The 19,173-nt window shown below is 46.1% G+C and overlaps 3 protein-coding genes and 1 long non-coding RNA gene across 12 annotated transcripts; 2 read left to right on the forward strand and 2 right to left on the reverse strand.

Annotated features, from left to right (window-relative positions):
- The first annotated feature begins 339 nt into the window (after positions 1–339).
- Positions 340–8,480, forward strand: GTPBP8 (GTP binding protein 8). 9 transcript variants are annotated; one of them, XR_013956371.1, is made up of 8 exons: positions 340–946; positions 1,025–1,123; positions 1,621–1,751; positions 2,063–2,162; positions 2,571–2,689; positions 3,298–3,424; positions 5,113–5,186; positions 8,354–8,455. XR_013956371.1 is itself a non-coding variant. In XM_080612426.1 (7 exons), exons 1-6 carry the CDS (start codon positions 662–664, stop codon positions 3,380–3,382), a joined length of 819 nt encoding a protein of 272 aa, XP_080468552.1. In that variant the 5' UTR covers positions 340–661; the 3' UTR covers positions 3,383–3,424; positions 8,390–8,446. The 9 variants fall into 9 exon arrangements, 5 of the variants coding, with proteins under 5 accessions (XP_080468552.1, XP_080468551.1, XP_080468550.1 ...); XR_013956372.1 differs by lacking the exon at positions 8,354–8,455 and adding an exon at positions 5,999–6,100; XR_013956373.1 differs by lacking the exon at positions 8,354–8,455 and adding an exon at positions 5,985–6,098.
- Positions 6,115–8,488, reverse strand: LOC308218389. Its single transcript, XR_013956375.1, has 3 exons — positions 8,363–8,488; positions 7,084–7,171; positions 6,115–6,249 (listed from the first exon to the last, which is right to left on the reverse strand). It is a non-coding gene; the product is annotated as an uncharacterized lncRNA (long non-coding RNA).
- On the forward strand, positions 8,474–10,969 carry TAF13 (TATA-box binding protein associated factor 13). The gene is made up of 4 exons (XM_080612438.1): positions 8,474–8,612; positions 8,770–8,848; positions 9,358–9,455; positions 10,330–10,969. Exons 1-4 carry the CDS (start codon positions 8,586–8,588, stop codon positions 10,498–10,500), a joined length of 375 nt encoding a protein of 124 aa, XP_080468564.1. The 5' UTR covers positions 8,474–8,585; the 3' UTR covers positions 10,501–10,969.
- A 95-nt stretch (positions 10,970–11,064) lies between these two features.
- Positions 11,065–17,900, reverse strand: RMP64 (ribonuclease MRP subunit p64; the record flags this gene model as incomplete). Its single annotated transcript, XM_080612423.1, has 9 exons — positions 11,065–12,394; positions 12,896–13,146; positions 13,662–13,723; positions 14,446–14,807; positions 15,706–15,783; positions 16,128–16,259; positions 16,367–16,443; positions 17,521–17,675; positions 17,810–17,900. 9 exons carry the CDS (start codon positions 17,898–17,900, stop codon positions 11,998–12,000), a joined length of 1,605 nt encoding a protein of 534 aa, XP_080468549.1. The 3' UTR covers positions 11,065–11,997.
- Between the last annotated feature and the right edge of the window lie 1,273 nt (positions 17,901–19,173).

A 19,173-nucleotide genomic window follows, 5' to 3' on the forward strand; every position in this document is an offset into this window, starting at 1 on the left:
CCGTGAATCTATTTCTGAGGAACATGCAGGTTTGCTGTCTGGCCTTTTCTTAGGGGATAGAATTTCCTCGCTAGAGCTTTGCAACCAGGCTCAATAAAAGAGTACGATATATCCTGTGTTATCTTCTAATGGTCCTTCCTGGCCTTAAATCTATTCACTGCAATAATTAAACCTGCCAAACTTTCAGGGCTTAATACAGAGGACTCTGACGGCAGAAGAAGAATGTGTCTGTCTCAAAGGAGAGGCAGCGTTCCCCACGGCCCTCACACTGGCCTGAGTGCAAGGTCGAACATCACACCGGCTCTTAGGAAAACGTTATCAGTGTAGCTGAGAGACGGAGCGTGCTGAAGGACATTGCTGCTTTGCCCCGTTTCATGGCCAAACAGGGCTCCAGCGTACAGAGCCCGCAGCAGCCCAGCGGTGTTTCCGGATCTGTAAAGAACAGAAGACGAGCAAGAGCCAGACACAAAGACCCGAGCCTAGAAAAGACGTGCTTGGAGCCCTCTGTAGCAGATCGCCCCGCGACCAGGGCACCCTCCGCACGCTGCACTGGGCCCTCCCCGCAGCGGCCAGGCGGGGGCAGCCGGGGGCCCCGCTCCGCCCTCCCGCCGTCTGCCTTCCGAGGCCCGGCCGGGCCTGCGCCGCCCCGGCCTTGCTCGGGATGCTGCTTCCGCGGGCGGGGGTCCGGACCCCGCCGCCCCTGGCGGCCCTGGCGCAGGTGCTGCGGCTGGAGCAGGGCCGCCGCACCGGCCTCCTGTTCCCGCTGCAGAAGCTGGAGCGGTACTTAGCTCCCGGCACCGACACGGCGCGATTCCACCTCTTCCAGCCCGGCCTGCCTGCCCTACAGCGCGCCGAGGCGTTCTTCAAGTCTGGCCGCGACCACCCCATCGACTACGTGAGCTCCGCCGTCCGCATGGCGCACGCTCCGCTGCTCGCCCTGCCCGAGGTCAGGTACCACGGCACCGCGGCCGGGTGGGCTGGCGAGGGGATGTGTAAAGTGCGCTCATTGCCTCTCCTCCTGCAGGTGTGCTTCATCGGCCGAAGCAACGTGGGGAAATCATCTTTAATCCGGGCCTTGTTCTCACTGTCCCCAGAAGTGGAGGTCAGAGTGTCAAAAACCCCGGTGAGTGACCTTTGTAACTTCCGGCACCCTTGGTCAGCGGTTGGTGCCAGCCTAGAGGATGGGGCTGAGAAAGGCAGGAGGAACCAAGCTCTTGGGTAACTTGAAACAGCAGGAGAACGTGCCAGCCATGGTGGCTGCCAGCCTGTGGCTGATGCGGGCCTTGCTGTAGCAAAGGAGAAGGTGGAAGGAGCCTAGTTTTAGCCCTACAGCCAGGGCTGGCACATGTGCCAGACAGAAGAGTCATGCAAGCTGAGCAGAAGACCCATGAAGGCATTTTTAGTCTCTTAAGGATAGAGCCACAAAGGATTGCTACAAAGGCAGGAGACCAGCTTAGAGCAACTGTAGTATTTTTGCAGCCTTCTTTTGGGCAGGGGATGGTGTGGTGTAGGATATAGACCAGATAAGCACCGTTTTGTGGGACATCTCCTAGTCCACTGCTCTAAAGCAACTTTTTAAAACCATCTCCTTCCTTCACCTTACCTACATACTCTCTGCAGGGTCACACCAAGAAGATGAATTTCTTCAAAGTAGGGAAGTACTTTACTCTGGTGGATATGCCAGGATACGGCTACCGTGCCCCACAAGACTTTGTGGAGATGGTGGAGGCTTACCTGCAGGAACGGCACAAGTAAGGGCCCTACAGCGCAACGAAAACCTGATATGGTGTCATGTAATTAGATGGTAAATGCAGGAAGAGCAGCAGTGATACTGTTGATTAGTTCTGACATTGTTTCCCTGGGAATCACTGTAGCGTCACTCATTCATGCTTAGATCAGAATAACAGAGAAGATTATGGTGCTGCTCCATGCTGGCCCTTGGCTCCCGAGATTGGCTTTTCTTGGCCCTTCCTGTCCCCAGATTCTATGTTACTTGTTCTTGCTTATGAATTTGGAAGTAGCAGAGCAGGCATGAAACAACGGTTGCTTGTGTTTCTGGCAGCTTGAAGAGGACTTTTATGTTAGTCGATGGTGTAGCAGGACTTCAGAAGACAGATCATATTGCAGTAGAGATGCTGGAAGAGTTTGCGATTCCTTATGTGGTAGGTAATGCTTTGTTCTTATTTTGGTTATAAGCTATAGATCATCTATAAAGGTGTGTACCCTCTACCTGATCTTATCCAAGTTATCTTACCAAAGTAGTAACAACCTCTTTATTGTTAATAAATATGTTGAAAGGGGTAAGTGGGATTTAAGGGATTTTTTGCTTGATTTATTAAATGGACACTTTCTTTTTCAGTGCCCACCTTGAGGGAGCTTGAAACAGTCCGCTAGGTATGCAAGCTAGAGAAATGTTTTGGTGAACTGTACTGTACTATTTTTCCCCCCAGATATGCTTCAGAGCTTTCAGCCTACCTTGGAGGATGGCCCAGGACTCTCACCAGGTTGCAGGCTAGCAGCAAAATAATCCACTTTTCCTCTGTTAATTCCCCCTTTCTGGATCCATGCAGATAGTGTTAACAAAAATTGACCGAGCTTCCAAAGGACTGTTATTAAAGAATGTACTGGAGATCCAGGAGTATGTGAAGGAGAAAACTCAGGGATGCTTTCCTCAGCTATTCCTGGTCAGGTAAAGCTCTTCTCCATTGCAGCCATTTCCTGTCAGGTGATGATCTCTGTGGGGCACACTCCCTGAAAAGGGTCTGCCTGTTCTAGAGGTGACAGCCCTCTGTGCCCCAAGATGGAGAGTGGGTGGCTGATAGTGGAGCACCCCACATGCATGTGCATGGAGTTCAGTTTTCAAGGCTGCTTCTTCCTTTGGCCTTTCTCCGAGGGGCAGCAGTCCCTGTGCTGCATGCTAGTGGGCTTTGCCATTCTATTTGGAGTTGTGTTAACAGTAGCAAGTGGTAGTTGTTGTTTACCAAGGTGTAGTTTCCCGCTAGTCGTGTGGTGAGGGACGGAAGCACTAGTTCCCTCCGAACTCGGGCTGAGACATAGAGCATTCACGGAATGCGGGTCATCAACGATTTATTGCGCAGTTACAATTCCTTATATCTGCCGCCCAAGCACCTCCCCAGAGTCAGCTGGTTCCTGTCCCTCCTAGCAGCTTCCCGTCCATGCACCAATCCCTACACCAAGGTTGTACTGCACTGCAGGAAATTACATTTAATACAGCCAGTGGCTGAGTTTGCTTGTATTGCTCCAAGCTGTGTCAACATCTCTTCTTTGTTTCCACAGTTCCGTGGAGTTTTCAGGAATTCACCTGCTAAGGTGTTTTGTAGCCCATGTTACTGGAAACCTGCCCATGGTAGAGGCCAGCTGAAAAGACTGGTTTGTCACCTGCTCAGCACCTCCAGAGCAAAAGGTACAAACCCAAAGGTCTGGATTATTGTAAATAACCCAAGGTACTAGACTTCATTTTTTTATAAATAAATATTTATAAGGCTAAGGTTTTTCTTTAATAGGAAGTTTCTTTGATAGGAGGTTCAGGAAGTTTGCAGTATCAATTTATCCAGGTTATTACAAAACTGTTTTATAAAACCTCTGTGACTGTGCCAAAGAGAGAAAGGGAAAGAAGACCTCTAAAGAGAAGCTAGGGTTTAATGCAGCATTTCCTCTCCTTCCACCAAAATGTTGAAAAAGCTACCACTGCATGCCTAAGCTGTACTGTGTTTAAGATGTGAGAGATGATAGTCTAGTAATCCCATTCATAAAAAGGCACTTCGTCTAGAAAAGAAAAACTATAGCCCTAACATTAGGCAAACTATACTTGCCAAGTTCAGTTGAGTGACAGAGGTTTGCTTCTATGTTTATGTAGCAGGGGCTAAACCGCAGCTCCTATGCAACCTGCCTGCTTTAAGGTGATCTTGAATAGAAACAGCCACATTCTTTGTAGAAGATGTGTTTAGGAGTTCTCATGTATCTTATTTTTGTAACTCTTCTGCATCATGTTGTCAATAGGTCAGTTGGATCTAAAGCTTCCACGTCTTAGCAGAGATCAAACCTGTGACTCTCTTAATATTTTACCTCTAATACCAAAATGCTCCAGAACAAACGAGCCGACGGGATGCTTTATCCTAGGGGGAAGTGCAGTAGTATCTAAACATATGAACACATGCAGGGCAATACTTTGGGAATAATCTTTTCTTAGTATCTTAAAATGACCATAAATCTTGCCAAGATCTCAGCCTTGTCTGAAGAGCCTCTGAAGATAAGCCTGTATATATAAAAGAAGGTTAGTTCTGTTTTTAGTCCCTCTTCTAAACAAAAACCTTTAAAGTGCTAGGAAATCTTTTATTAGTCACTTTAAATGCAGTAGATGTGTCTGGTAAATCCATTTATATTAAAAATGCTTTGAAATGGCAGCAGACTGTGAACTGGACCCCATGATCCTTGCCTTGAGGTGTCTCCTTAGCAGAAGTCATGTGGAGCTAGGTCTTATGTTTTGCTACTGCTGTACTAGAAACAGTAGGTACAGCCTTATCCTGAAGAACCAGCTTTACCTCTAGACACATCTCAGTTTTCTGCTGTGTTGGTCAAAAGATCTTCATTTACAAGTGCTTCAAATACTGGAATCACTCTCACATTTCGCTCAGCCGTCTGCAGGAGGGAACACCACAGTTCGTTACACTCAGGAATCGGTGCCCCTTTCTTCCTCCCTCACTGATTAGTGGTGGGCCTGGCAGTGTACTGAAGCAGTGGAGATTGTTTCAGTTTTAAAAGCTTTTGATGTCTTAAATTGTTTGCAGTGTATACACCACACTGCAGGCACCCAGCATTGCCTTGTAAAGCTTTGCCTGTTCTGCAGCTCTTATTTACGGAAATTATGTTGAGTACTGGCTTCTATGAAAAAGGATTTCACTTTGTGCATCTTTTCTGCTCTTTCAGCAGTACTTTCTCGTTTTTCTTCCCCTGGTGTCTGGTCTAGTCTGTTACTATAACCCTGACACTACAAAGCTGGTATTTTTGCAACAGTCACTATAGCATAGAATGCATTTTAGTAGGGACCTTGACCAGGTACTATGTCAATAACTCTATTTATGCTTCTTACAGCATTCTCCTGATTAAGTGTTGTGGAAACAAAGTAGGACCAGAACCTATTCTCAGAAGAGTGAAAGGAGGGAGAAGTAAGTTGTGGGTTTTCCCCATCCTGCAAACTGGGCATGCTATGACGAAAGGAACAGAAGTAAGAAAAGGCAAACTGACCTTACATTACATCCCAAAATAAAAATTACTAGTGAATAAATTACAAGGTGTGACTTAACTCTACAGCCCTCTAGATGAGAAGCCACCTTCTCTGCAATACACTATATCCAGTCGTGTAACTTCCGTTTCTTCTCATCCGATGCATTTACAGCCAATTGGTATCTAAAAGCACCACCAATGAAAAGTAAGCATCCTTTCCTCACCTGTACAAACGATATTAATACTGGTTGTGGTAACTGCAATTTGATCTGCTCCTAAGAAATACCTGCAGCACTAAGCCTGTAAGCACAGGTTTATTTTAACACTAATCTAACACTGTCCAAGCACTTCTTGAATACTGGATCTCTAACTACTTCAGATATAATTAGTCTGCTTTTAAGCATTTCATATATAACCACAGAAAACTGGTTTGCTCAATAAGGTAATTACTGAGACCCATTAAGTGTTTAGTTAAATACACAGCAGATTTTTTTCAGGAAAGGTAGCTCACATTTCTGTATTCTAATAACCTGCAGTGGCATTTGTGCAATTGTGACACATTTACAAAGTTTATACAATACAATAAATCCACCACTTGCACAGACATTGCTATGTGAACCAGTATTTTGTTTGAAAAACATTGAGAATGATGGAGAACATAGTATGCCAAGCAGTAAGGGCGTTTGTGGGGCAGGGAATAAATCTTATTACTCTTCTTGCTAATGCTGTTCTCCAAAAAGTTCTCCTCTGCTAGATCTTGTGTGATGAGACTTGCTGTCACTCCTGATGCAAGCACAGAAGGTGGTGTGTAGGGATGGCACCAGCTCCGATCTCCATCAGGGAAGGCTGTTGAGACTCAGACACCAGAAGGCACTGTACTCACTTCTTTTGATTTCATTCCTTGGGATCCTTCACTGCTTCATCAAGAATCTCTGACTACTCTCCAGTATGTTCTTGCTTCTTTAATATCTGCATCTCAGCTGCACCTTTTCCTTCTTCAGCTTCCTAGAGAAAAAAACGTTGCCCTGTGTGAACAAGGCATGTTCACGCTAGGAGAGTGAGCCTCCTACTGGAGACATAATGGATTTTTCTTTATAAGGAAAAATTAAGAGAAAGTTTTTTCTTAAACCAGAACCTCACAAAGACACAAGAAACTTGTGTTTCTCAAGCATCAGCAATAGCTGCTCACAACAATTTATGAAGGATGTAAGCTATTGTACAGTTCAGAAGTAGTATTTAACAGGGCAAAACAAACACACTCGAATCAAGATCAGTGTAGATTCAGCAGGACTTCAGAACCACGGCTGCCTTTGTGCCTGGACATGATAAAAGATGCTGCACTGATGTTTAGAGATTCTTTTTCATCTGAAAAAACATGTTATTCGGCCCCAATTACAAAAGATTTCAGAAATTCTAGAAACTGGTGATGGAAAAAATAAAATACGGAACAATACCTGCCAAGCATGATTACATGTTCCATGCTCACTTTATCAAGCAAGGAGGAGGAACTTATCCCAAATTATGCTAAAAACAACAGAGAGAAAAATAAAGCCTAGTCTTCTGTCTTGTCTAAGCCATATTGGTGCTACATTCAAGCACTAAAACTGCTTGCAGTTTTCTCCCTTTCTATCTATATTTACTTAGCCCGTATTTAAAACCATGGCATTTATAAGAACTATCCCAAAAGGAATAAAACCCCTACAAGTTTACTTTCACCTTTCACCTCTTTCTGTTTTTTAATGGTCTAAGAGCTATAAGGTCTTCAGTATTTAGAATTCATGCAGATTACAAGGACATTTATTTGTGTGAAGCCTGACAGGGCAGGCACCAGTATCTTACCTTAATATTGTTAAGTTTTCATCTTCGGTTTCTCCTGAACAGACCTGGGCGTCAGCAAAAGTGTGTTGTCTCCCGAGTCACAGAGGATCTGAAAGGGAAATTCCAGGATTTCATTTGGGATCCTCTTTCCATAAGACCCTGTCACAAAGCAGTGTACCATCTTTCAACTTCTTAGTACCAGCAAAAAACCCCAAACTAACAGGCCCACTGACTTCTGTGTGACACTGTAGCTGCTATTTCTCCAAAAATGGAAGATGTAAATTGAAATTTACTTTGAGCTTTGATACAGCACATCCACTGGTTTTCATATTTGCAGAGCACACATATTTATGTTCAGTATATACGTGCATAGGAACAGTCAGCCTCAAGTCACAAATCAACTCCCAGCGAAAGGCAAAGAGGAAGTTGATCTCATTAGCTGTTCTGTAATTACCTGTTACAATGATAAACATACCTTCTTCACAAGCTTTGGGATGAGAGGAGATGCAATAGGCATGACTGCATGGTGAGAACATGTCACTACCTAACAGGGTAAGAAAGTGGATGGACATTTCACCCTTTTCAAGTACCTCCAAGAAGTTTCTGTACCAGACACCTCACGAGGCCCCTTTCAAACCACATTATCCTCATCTGACATCCTAATAATGGGTATCATATGCAGATTTGGAGAGGGTTGCCACATCAATCTCAGAGTAATTCCTTTGTGCCACAGTTCAAATCTGGAAAAATACAACTTTTCATTTCGTAAATTAAAGAAATGAAAGAAAAGGATGCTCACAGCATCCCTGCTTCTGCAGGAATAGGATTTTACAGGCTTAAGCATGCTCATCTTTGCATTGTGGGCAAAGCTATTTGCTTTACAGTTAGTTATACAGTCAGTAGCAATAGTGATTGATTCAAGGTAAACGATCCATACTCCAGCTTCTCCCTGCAGTCCCCAAGTTACCCCTTTCTGGGCCAAGGCAAGTGCATGTACAGCCCAACCCCAAGCTGTGTGTGCTGAGTCAATGTCTCCTCCGGAACCGTTATGCTGATACAGGCTGGTGTCAAAGGCAGCAGCACCCCAGCCAGGGAGAGAGAACTCTCTGGTACCCCAGTGTTTCTTTTCATGCATCAAACCGTTTTTCAGGCAAGGCAAGCGTTTGCCTACACTGGGAAGTGGCTACATAGGTAGTTGCTGTAGCCAGAGAACTAAAACAAGTAACAAGGTCTACACCTACAAAAGGAAAATTAAACTTTACACGTTTTTTTTTTTTTTTTCCTCCTGAAGAAAACTCACTGTGTTAAATTCCTTCTGACATCAAAGCAGCTGAAAACGACATTGGCCTTGGAAGCACCAACTGCCGTCAGGGGGGCGCTTACAGCGGCCACGCAGACGGGTACCGACCGCCCCCCGCTAGGGTACCCGCCGCGACGGCGGCCGGAGCCGCCCCCACGGGGGCGGGGCTAGAGAAGCGGAAGCCCTTCCGCCCGCCCGGAAGTGCCCTGGGAGGTCTGGCAGCATGGCTGACGAAGAGGAGGACGCGCCGGTGAGTGGTGGGAAGGGTTTGTGTGCTTTCCCCTTCCTGCTGGACGGGACCCTTTGGGTCATATCCCAGATGTGGGGAGAGGGGAGGGAAGGGGAAGGAAAGGGGTCCCCCCGCCCCGAGCGCTGACGGCCGTCTCTCCTCCGCTATGCTCGTCTAGTTTGAAGAAGACGCGGAAGAAGCTGGAGGCGGCTTGGACGGTGGACAAGGCAAGAGGAAGAGACTGTTCTCCAAAGAATGTGAGTCGAGACCGGCCAGAAAGCTCAGCGCCGCGCTGACGGGTCTCTTGCTGGGAACTTACTGCAGCATTGGTTTAAGGATGATGTCCTTCCCTCAGACACAGCTGAAACTCTGAGGAGGCAGCTGTGGAGTTACAAGTTTGTTTTCCTTAAAAAGCCTGCGACTTCCATTCTATGCCCTGGCTGAAAGTGTGCAAAACTGTTGTGTAGGCCCCATAAAAACATTGCTAATTCATTCTCTGAACCGAAGTGTGCCGGCAGTCAGTCACACTGTCAGTACCTGGTAGGCTAAATCCATATTTAAAGGTTGTCATTGGCTATGCTTATGTATATACAGCACTGGGGTTTTGTTGCCTTCTGTCTATCTGCTTATTTCCTGTATGTTTGTTCAAGAATCATCTGGCCCAACAGATAAGTGCTATCCTGGTGCACGTATGTGTGGGCTCTAACTAGATGCATGCACCTGAAATGGATGAAAGAAGCCTCATGCTGAGTGTTTCTTTCTGCAGTAAGATGCATGATGTATGGATTCGGGGATGACCAGAACCCTTACACAGAGTCAGTGGACATTCTTGAGGACCTGGTAATAGAGTTTATCACAGAAATGGTAAGTCAGCTCTAGACAGCATTGTCAAAACCTCCTCAACAAAGGTTAATACCTCTGACTCAAATACTGCATTATCCCAGGCCCAAAACTCTGATGCTAGTAGCAAAAAGCTAAACTTAAACCTTGCTCTTCCAAGATTAAAGCAAAATCCATGCATCTTGCTCTATGTGGATTTAAAATGGTGTCTGAAGTCCTTAAGCTCAGTATTGGGAGGGAGAGGGGAAATACACAACTGACTTGGGATTTGATGTGGCATCACTGCATATGTAGCTGACAGAAAGAAGGCCCAGCTTTGAAAGTCTGTTGACTTTTTGTGTTCTTCCAGTGTCTTTACATGGATGGGAATGTAGCTCTGCACTACAAAAGAAATGCAGGTGGGACTTGAAGTCATCGCTCTCCCAGATAATTAGATACTGTTTGAAAGTTTGTTTAAAAAACAAAACCACACCAGTTATTCTGACTGTTTGCAGATCCCTTTTCTCTGCAAGGTTGGTCTTGCATTCCCCACATCAAAATGCCCTAAACTGTCCTGTGATAGTTACCTCACATTGCTTCCATGTTCTACCTGCTGCTGGTCACCTTCAAGCACTCTGCAGGCTGGGAGTCCTACATATAATCTGACCTCAATTTTGATGCTGTTACTATTACATCTATATAGTGGTATGTTCTGGGTATAAATGACAGGCAGACAGGGACAGCAGAGCAACAGTAAGCCCATGGTTTACTGAGAAGTTCTCTTGTGACTACGATGGTGCCCAGATCCTGCAATTGCTTACTTTTTGATTATAAAGTGGCAAGAAATTAAGTGGAATTGAGAGCTTAAAAAGGAACTAAGGAGCAAAGGAACTCTGACTCTCCTTTTTATCTCTAACAGACACACAAGGCCATGTCAATTGGGCGGCAAGGTCGTGTACAGGTTGAGGACATTGTCTTTCTGATACGCAAGGACCCCCGGAAGTTTGCCAGAGTTAAAGACCTCCTAACTATGAATGAAGAACTGAAACGAGCCAGAAAGGCCTTTGATGAAGCAAACTATGGATCCTGATTCTGTGCACAAGCTGTACTGAGGCATTACTTGGGCACTTGCTGCCCAAAAGGAAGGAACATCATGCATGTTGTTTGGAGGAACTATTCAGGATGGAGGTCACTGCTGGGATGTCTGCCCTCATTTCCAGCCTCTTCTGAGAAGTATTCAAGCAGCTGGATGTTATCTGATCATATGTGGTATACTTGGGTATTTTTGTATTGGTCTATGAACTGAGAAAAGAGCTCTAACGATTCTTGTAATGGCAGAAAGTCCAAAGTAGAACTGTGTTGAATCAGATATCTAAAGGGCTAATTATGCATGATTCTCTACAACTGTTTCAGTTACTGCTGGGTATTCCTGTGACAGAAAACCTAAAAAATGGATCTCAGTTACTGAGACAACTTGTCTTCAAGCCCGATCTGCTATAGGAATTCTGCTCTTTGCTCTGTACATGCTCTTTGAATAAAACATTTTAAGTTTGTCCCCACTTCTCATAACTGGATTGATCAGTTCACACAAGGTCTGTAATACAGGGGCTTTTATCACTTCCTTGGCTAGGAAGGTTATTTTTTCTTCTGTCCCAGCTGGCATAGCTCTTTTGTTTTCTACCAATATTAAGCCTAGAAAATGGCAAGTAGCTCTGGAATAGGTTGACTTCACTTACAGCTTTTCCTTACTGCTGTTAAGACAGGTGCTCTACAACAAAGCAGATTTCTAGTCTGCATCTGGGGACAGTTTTTTCTTAGTATATCCTGGTGATCCATTACGAGAGCCTGGCACAAAGCATCAACTCCACTGCTTGTTCTAACATTATTTAATAATACATGTCAAGAGTAGCTGTGCCTTACATTGCCAAGCAGGCAGAAATTGCACTTAACTTAAAAAATTTTGGGAACACATGCACTAGTCAGGAGTTTACTGCTGCAGGCCATGGCACATGGCTGTGCGGGGGAAACCCTGTTTCTGGAGCAGCTCAGAGGCAGGTTCAGTTAATGCCTTGTTTCAGGACAAGGACAACGTTGAACAACAATAATACTGCAAGTCAGGGCTGTCCCCTAAACAAGCAGCACAGAAGGAAGGGTGTAAGACTGCTTTGCTGGAAAAGTGGCAACAAGTCTTTTGTCCTAAGCAGCAGGAAGTGATCAGCCACAAGCTTCTGCCATGGATAGTAACTAATTGTGCTGTGCGTTTCACAGCAGCGCTTAACGTGGTTGAACAACAGAGAAGGGATACTGAGTAAGGATAACAAACTCTCCGTTCCAGGACAAGGCTAAGTGAAATGATGATTATTCAGGTTTTTGGTACACCCTTCCATAAAAAAAAAAACAAAAAACAAACAAACAAAAAACCACACAACAGCTGTTTTACAAAACTCTAATAAACCAGTTGCCACTTAGCAGAATTCAGAGTGTGAGTTACCAAGACACCATTAGGGTTCTGATTGTTTTACTTAAAAAAAAAAATTATATACATAATTGGAATGACTTGACCCTTTTCCTCCTTGCATATCCAGCGTCAGACACCTATTGCTGCAAAAATAGAATCAATATCCATGTTCTCAGTAGCTTCTTTCCACACAGGGCTAGGGCTTCCTTCTAGCAGCAGCCGCTTAGGGGTCTCTGCTGTGCTTAGTTTGACACAGCCTCTGTCAGCACTGGAACATCCTGCCTGACTCCAAGGCCCATCCTGGTAAGCTGGGAGAATGGATGATGCACTGTGCTCACAGACTCCAACAAGCTCAGGAGGTTTTTGCCAAACAGTCTTCAGAGTTCTCTTCAAACGTGCAGACGATTTGAACCTCCTTTGACAGAACCGTGCCTGGAGGTGCTGCTTTGGCCAGCGTGCCTTCTGTGACCCGTACAGGAGGTATTTACAGACAGATGTTTTGACACAGCACAGTTTTTTCTTCAAGCTTAAGGGGAGGAAGGTGCACAAATCATAACATTATCACATTATCAGCTGCTCAAATATTACTTCATTTGGGGTTTGGAGAGATTTGGTTTATTAGCCTTTTCTACCATTTTCCCAAGGAGATCCAATAGCACCTTGTTGTACTCTTGTACAATAGTAGCCGAGGTGAATGCCCCTTGTCTTCATCTTCCATGAAGAAAGATGACACCCCCGTATCATCTTTGTTATCATTAAACATGCACATGTTTAATGGTAACAATTTAAGTTGCATTTTCATCCTCTCTCTTAAGTATTGGTGCATCTGGTAGCCTTTAAATCCTTCACAAAGGAGTGAAGCTAAACACAATGTTCACGTCCGAGCATGCAGTAACCTGAATTAGTGATCCTGTTAGAATTTACAAAGAATGGGTTAGACCACTGTATTTCCCTACACTGTAGCAAAATACATAATATTAAAATGTAAAGTGTCAGACCCAGAAGCCCCACACCCATGCAAAATTACCTGCATCCTTGAGCCTCCACATGGTGCAGCCGGGTGCTTTTCAACAACTTGTTGCGCAGAAAATAAGCTTCTGGCTTGAATTTGTTGCCTTTGCACCACAGAATAACTTTCCTGAGCGCCTCTGACAGTTCACCAAATGATGTAGCTCTTTGTACCATCTGTACAAGAAACCCAGCATGCTCCAGTTTTGCTATACGAGAGGAAAGTGATGCCAACTTTGCTTTAAAAGGTGTTGATGCTATGCTTATACCCTGAAATAAAGAGTAACAGAAATAGTTAAGTCTTCTAAAAATATGACATGCCTGATTCTGATTTCAGAATTCTGATTTAAGCCCAGGCCGTAAATCAGAAACACAGTGCTGCAACAGCTACTAAGAAGGAGAAAAACTGACTGCTACTGCTGAACCCAGGACACCCTCTCTGCTGAAGAGGAGCAGAGCACAAAGGTTGTTGTGAGAACATTCCTTACTTCCTAAGGAGAAAGTGGAAGTGCGGTCTTGTTTTGTGAAATACAAGAGGCAGATAATAAGAACTTGTATTGCTGTCTACTACTGGCTTGCTCTCTGGTCATTTCACTTGACATACCAACAAATGCTCAAGCTCCTAAGCAGAAATTAGTAGTGATTTTCAGTGCAAAGCTTCCATGCTGACTTGGCTTGTTAGACAAGCAAAAATAAGGCAGGAAAAGGGACATTTTCAATCAGGGATATAATTTTGAGTGTTAGGGTCTTTTAAGTTAAAAAGTGTAAAGTGGTACCATACAAACCTCTTGTGCTGGAGGTCTAGATAGCCTAAGTAAGCTCTTCACATGAAGCCCCAGATGCTTCCCTACAGAAAAAGGGGAAAGTTCCCATTAGAAAGTGAAGACCGTTTTAAGTCTTTGCACACACACTGCAATGTTCTCAGCCCTGTTGAGCTCTCAGATCTACTGCCACCTCAGCAGCCTCACACCTGCACTCAGCACTTCAATGGGACTACACTCAAGGGATGAAGAGGATGCAAAGATTTACAGATGCTGGCAAAGGAGAACTTAATGGGCAAAAGCTCCATGCAAACACCTGAATGCCTGGAGTCACTGCCCACGGCCCTGACTGCAGGGGAAGACTTGGGCAAAGCCCAGAAGCAGTAAGCACAGGATACCTGCATCCTGTATTTACAGCTTTATCTACTCTTGTATGGACTGCAGACAATGTTCCTAGCTTCCCTCACTATTCTTGGGCCCCACCTATGCAGAAGCAGGAGAATACAAATAAATATTTACAAGACCAGTATACTGCATTCATTACCTGCTTCTCTGCAAGCATTGCTATGGAACAATGTATCATGTTTAATAAAAACAAAACCCCCAAACGTCACAACACTGACATTATCCACAGCTTTATAAGGCAAGAGTGGATGCAGCATTCTCCTCCTCTTCCAAGGACAGCAGAGGGGAGTTTGTACTAGAACTGCACTCTGTGTGTAGTAGCACTGCTTGGCTCTGTTGGACAGAAGTTGGGGTCAGTCTCTGAGATGTCAGAAACCAGTAGCACTGTGGCACAAGGCTTTACCTCTGCTGGCTCCAGTCACCAGAACTGGCTCTCCAATGTCCATGGGGCACGGGATGCTACAGTTTTTCACAGCACTCCTGCAGGTCACAGAATTTCTCTTTTTCCCAACATCTGACGCTGCCTCTGGCATTGTTGGGAAGAATTTCTTCATCCAGCTGGTAGGTTTCTTTGCTGTAAGCATTCTAGCCTTTTGCTTCTTCATCTCAGAAGAAACATTAATTCCAAGGAAGTTACAGATATCAGACGGGAAGGTAAAACCCCTGATGTAAGGCATCTGTTGGGTCTCAGATACCAGATGAAGCGATGTCAATAACATACCATACAAGGACACGAGGCTCTGCAATACACACCTGTACTGAATCCTGAAGAGAAAAGACAGAAAGGTATGGAGTCTCCTCTAGCAAAACCTTAGCTCAACTACCTTCAGCTCAAGCAGAGAGCTGATGGAAGAGATTCCAAGCTGCCCTTTCCCTACTCCCCATCAATACAAGTTTATCTTGTATGGTCCCATCACCACACTTCCTTAATGTTAGCCTGACCATTAATGAACAGCTCAAGATCAGAAGGTAGGAATGACTTGACTCATAAATTCCTGATTAGGAGCCCCTCTGCTTCCCTAGAGCTTTGCCGAGTTGCACACCTGGAACTTATCAGCTAGTCAGGTCACAGCCAAATCATTTGACATGAGGTCTTCCCCAAAAGCAACCTGTACCACCTCGGGACAATGGTACAAGCACTGATGCCATACAATCGCCTACTTGATGTTTACTGAGGAGACAGATTTCTTGTTGCAAAGAATGTTTTACCAAGTTCTTTACATAATGCTGTTACTCCTTCAGCTACATGTTTGTTACTTTCTCGAACCAAGAGACCCCAGAACACCGATTTTCCTGGAAAACTCAGCAGTATTATAGAATAACTTTATCTCAGCCTTTCCATTTCAGGTTGAGGCAGGACTTATGCCTGCTGCAGAGTACCAGATGTTAGCCTTTGTGGCAGGCTGGCATTAACTCTAAGATTTCATAAGTGCTACATAACATTTGCTATGAACCAAGAACAAAGCCTTCTGTAACAGCATGTAAGAAGTCTCTCTCCACTTATACAATTCTTCAGATACTATAATCAAGTCCAAAAGGATAGAGGGACTCCTCTCCTCCCAACTGAATAAAGCTCACTCAGCAGCAAGGACTAATTACAAGCCTTCTCCCTGACAGGCACATCAAACAGACAGACAACAAACAGACTTTTGAACACACAAACCATAGCCGGCTCAACAACCCTGAAGCCACAGTGTTCAAAAGTATGAATTCTTCTGAGCAGAGATGTTTAACGGACAAGCTGAAGATTATACCAGTTAAGGGTAAAAAACAAACAGCATGTAATGAGACTTGCTGAACACATCAACTAGAGGCAATTCACCAGGCAATATCCTGGATAATTTGAGAGATGAGTATCCAAATTTTGGGTTCCTCAAGGCCAGAACAGCAGCCAGCCAACAGCCCAAGGTTCCTACATAATAACTTGAAAATAAGGTGTTTGGCTATCAAAGAAACTTCAAGTTGCACATATGAATTGCACAGCTGAGTATATCAGCAATACAGGGCCTAGAGCAGACCTAGTTCTGGCCTCATGAGGTGCTGATGGTGAACTCTAAGAACACTTTCACTATGAAAAAAGGATACAGAAAAGCTTTACAGCAACAGTCCAGTAGACGCATTATGAGCTTGCAACCTCCCAATACTTTCAGAGCCACTGTTTCCAGTATAGGCTGGCTGGGAACCAAGCACTCTGCATGGCCTTGGGATGTATTTTTCCTGTATTGATACACAGACAAGGAGAGATGGTTATGGTCTAGCATCCCATCCCTTTAGCTCTGCAGACTGTTACTGGATAGTAGAACATAGGGGATCACAACACTTACTTGGGAATCAGTTCTGCCAGAGTTTCAATGCAGCCCACCAAGTTCATTTTCCATAGGCGCTTCAAGCATTGTTCTACCTAGAAAAAAGAAAACCCCTTTGACTGGCATTTTGAGAGATGGGAGTGCATTGGCCTAAGAACTGTTACTCTATCAAGTGACACTATCAGTTTAACAGAATAAATTGCAGGTTTGCATAAGGGAATATTCTGGCATGTTCCTGTATCTGCACTATGATGAAAAAGTTCCCTTTATCACACCACTGTCAATACAGAATGCAGTGAAGGTTTGGAGTAGGCCACTGTTAACTGGTGCTGCATACCTTCGGTATTGCATATCCTTGGTTTTGGCTTTAAAGAATGAAAATGCATAAACAGAGAACATAAGATTTTTCATCAGGGACTGTAGCAATAAGACAAGGGGTAATGGGTTAAAACTTAAACAGGGGAAGTTTAGATCAGATATAAGAAAGAAGTTCTTTACTGTGAAAGTGGTGAGGCACTGGAATGGGTTGCTCAAAGAAGCTGTGAATGCTCCATCCCTGGTGGTGTTCAAGGCCAGGCTGGACAGAGCCTTGGGCAACATGGTCTACAGTGAGGTGTCCCTGTGCTGGCAGGGGGGGTTGGAACTGGATGATCTTAAGGTTTTTTCCAATCCAAACCGTTCTGTGATTTGGTAATTCCTGTTCTATATAAAACTGTTATTTGAAGATACTGACAGTCCCTTTACTAGAAAGCTGGTAGAGTTCTTAAACCAGAACATGCCTAATATAGCAGCCTAGGATTATTCTCACACCCCCCATTATTACAATTAATTGAAAATTAAATCCTTATATTACTGTGTAGTACCATATATTACACACAGCCTGTATTCAAATGTATGCAATTGTATCTACTTTAAGCTACAGCATGGGTATAAAAATCCAAGTACTGAGTCCAGAGGCCTGGAAAGCCGAAAGTGCACTGGTTGCACAGAGCCTGGAATCCCACTGAACCAAACCGTGAAGAAGTTTAAAGACATCGAAAAGGTGCCTGCTCCACACCACTTTTCGCACGATGCGCCACGCATCGAGCACTAGCCAGGCGACTGCTGACTGGGGCCCGGAGCGCAGCGACGAGCCGCCAGGTACCTGCTGCACAGCCAAGGCCGCTCCTCACCTGCTGCAGTGCTAGGTACGGCCGGTGCCGGAGCAGCCTGCTGTGGTAGACGTAGAGCACGGCCCGCAGCACGCGTCCCTCGACGGCCAGGCCCGTCCCCGACAGCCGCTTGCGGGAGATGGCGCACAGCCGCCGCAGCGCCGGCAGACACCTCACTGCGGGCGGGACACAAACACCGTTTCAGCACCAACCGCGTACCCCAACAGCCCCCACACACCCCCCAACGCCGCGAACGCCGTGAGAGTAGTTTAAAACGTCCCTCCCACCCTCCCCGGCCCACGACGGGGACCTGCAGGGTGTTCGGCTGCCAGGACCACCGTGGCGCTGCTCGCGGGCCACGGCACCTCCAACCGGTTCCACGCCGCCTCGGGCGCCGCCATCTTTCCCCATGCGGAGGTGGTGCCGCGCAGGGCAGGAGGGAGGCCGAACACGGGCGGGACTAAGTTGGCGGGCCGGACTAAGTCACGCCGGCGGGGATGCTGCTCCCCGCGGTAGGGCCGGAGGAGGCGGGCGGGCGGCGCAGCAGCTGTTTGGGGTGGGCCTTGGTGCTGGGCTACGCAGTGCCTGGTATGCGCTCACCTTTTCTCGCACAGCACAGCGGGGCTTGTGGCTGACAAGCGCCTCAGAGTCGCTTAGGAGAAGCTCCCGGGCCTTCTGCCTGGCAGGGCCGAGCCGGAGAGCCGAGCCGAGCCCAGCCCAGCCCGGCCTCACTGCGGTGCAGATGCGGCCCGGCCATGCACCATGACTAGGCTGATGCCGGCTGTCCTGGGTTCAGCGCTTGAACCAGGACGCAGGGGCAGGCTGGAGGCCATGGGTCAGCCCAGAAAGCAGTGCCCGGCCGTGGTGGTCATTGCTGGCTGTGAGCGCTCACCACATGGCGTAGTGACACCAGGACACGCTGGCCTCAACGTGTTTCCAAGGCCCGGGGCTTGACTCTGACACTGCATTCCTAGAATGTCATAAGTGAGAAGGGAAAGAAATATGAAATATTCACAGTTCTTAAACCTCACAGTACTTCACAGTGCTGAAGGCCAGGCTGGATGGGGTTTTGAGCAACCTCGTCTAGAGGAGGCGTCCCTGCCCATGGCAGGAGGGCTGGAACTGGATGATCTTCAGGTCCTTTCCAACCAAACTATTCTAGGATTTTGTAATTCAGCGCCTGCCTTCAGAATTCAGCTGTTCGGAGCCAGGGCGGCAGCAGCAGCTGAGGTCCTCACAATGTGCTGCAGGCACTGTGGCTGCAATAGAGTTCTTCAGGGGATGATCCCATCACAAGCCATACAACTGTCCCTTCCCATCTCACACACACCCTTAAGGGCAAAACCCCTGTGTAACTTATTCACACCACTAGCAATTCCTGTCAGCATTTTGAACTGCCCCTGCTCTCAGTGCTCACCTGGCTTGCCTGGTGTCTGCATGCACTGGTTGCTCCCAGCCCCAGCTGTTGGTATTTCTTATGGCAGAGCCGAAGGGTGAGGGCCACGCAGGAGTGGGCCCTGTGGTGGACACAGGTGCCCTGTGGAGTTGATTGCTGTAATATATTAGTGCTCCCAGAATAGTTTCCCATGAAATGGATTGACTTTTCATGGTTTTCTGTGAGTTACTCTCTCCTGAGTATAAGACATTATTTCCTGCCTCCTTCCCTCTGCCTGA

Source organism: Psittacula echo (assembly GCF_963264785.1).
Source record: "Psittacula echo genome assembly, chromosome: 3".
Lineage (NCBI taxonomy): Eukaryota > Metazoa > Chordata > Aves > Psittaciformes > Psittacidae > Psittacula > Psittacula echo.

Bases quoted from the DNA above. Each gene is read 5' to 3' on its own strand.
- GTPBP8 (XM_080612426.1), top strand. From the start codon at position 662: ATGCTGCTTCCGCGGGCGGGGGTCCGGACCCCGCCGCCCCTGGCGGCC. The intron at 1,124-1,620 runs GTGAGTGACCTT...TACTCTCTGCAG, and splicing joins TCAGAGTGTCAAAAACCCCG to GGTCACACCAAGAAGATGAA. The intron at 2,690-3,297 runs GTAAAGCTCTTC...TTGTTTCCACAG, and splicing joins CCTCAGCTATTCCTGGTCAG to TTCCGTGGAGTTTTCAGGAA.
- TAF13 (XM_080612438.1), top strand. From the start codon at position 8,586: ATGGCTGACGAAGAGGAGGACGCGCCG. The intron at 8,613-8,769 runs GTGAGTGGTGGG...ATGCTCGTCTAG, and splicing joins ACGAAGAGGAGGACGCGCCG to TTTGAAGAAGACGCGGAAGA. The intron at 8,849-9,357 runs GTGAGTCGAGAC...TTCTTTCTGCAG, and splicing joins GAGACTGTTCTCCAAAGAAT to TAAGATGCATGATGTATGGA.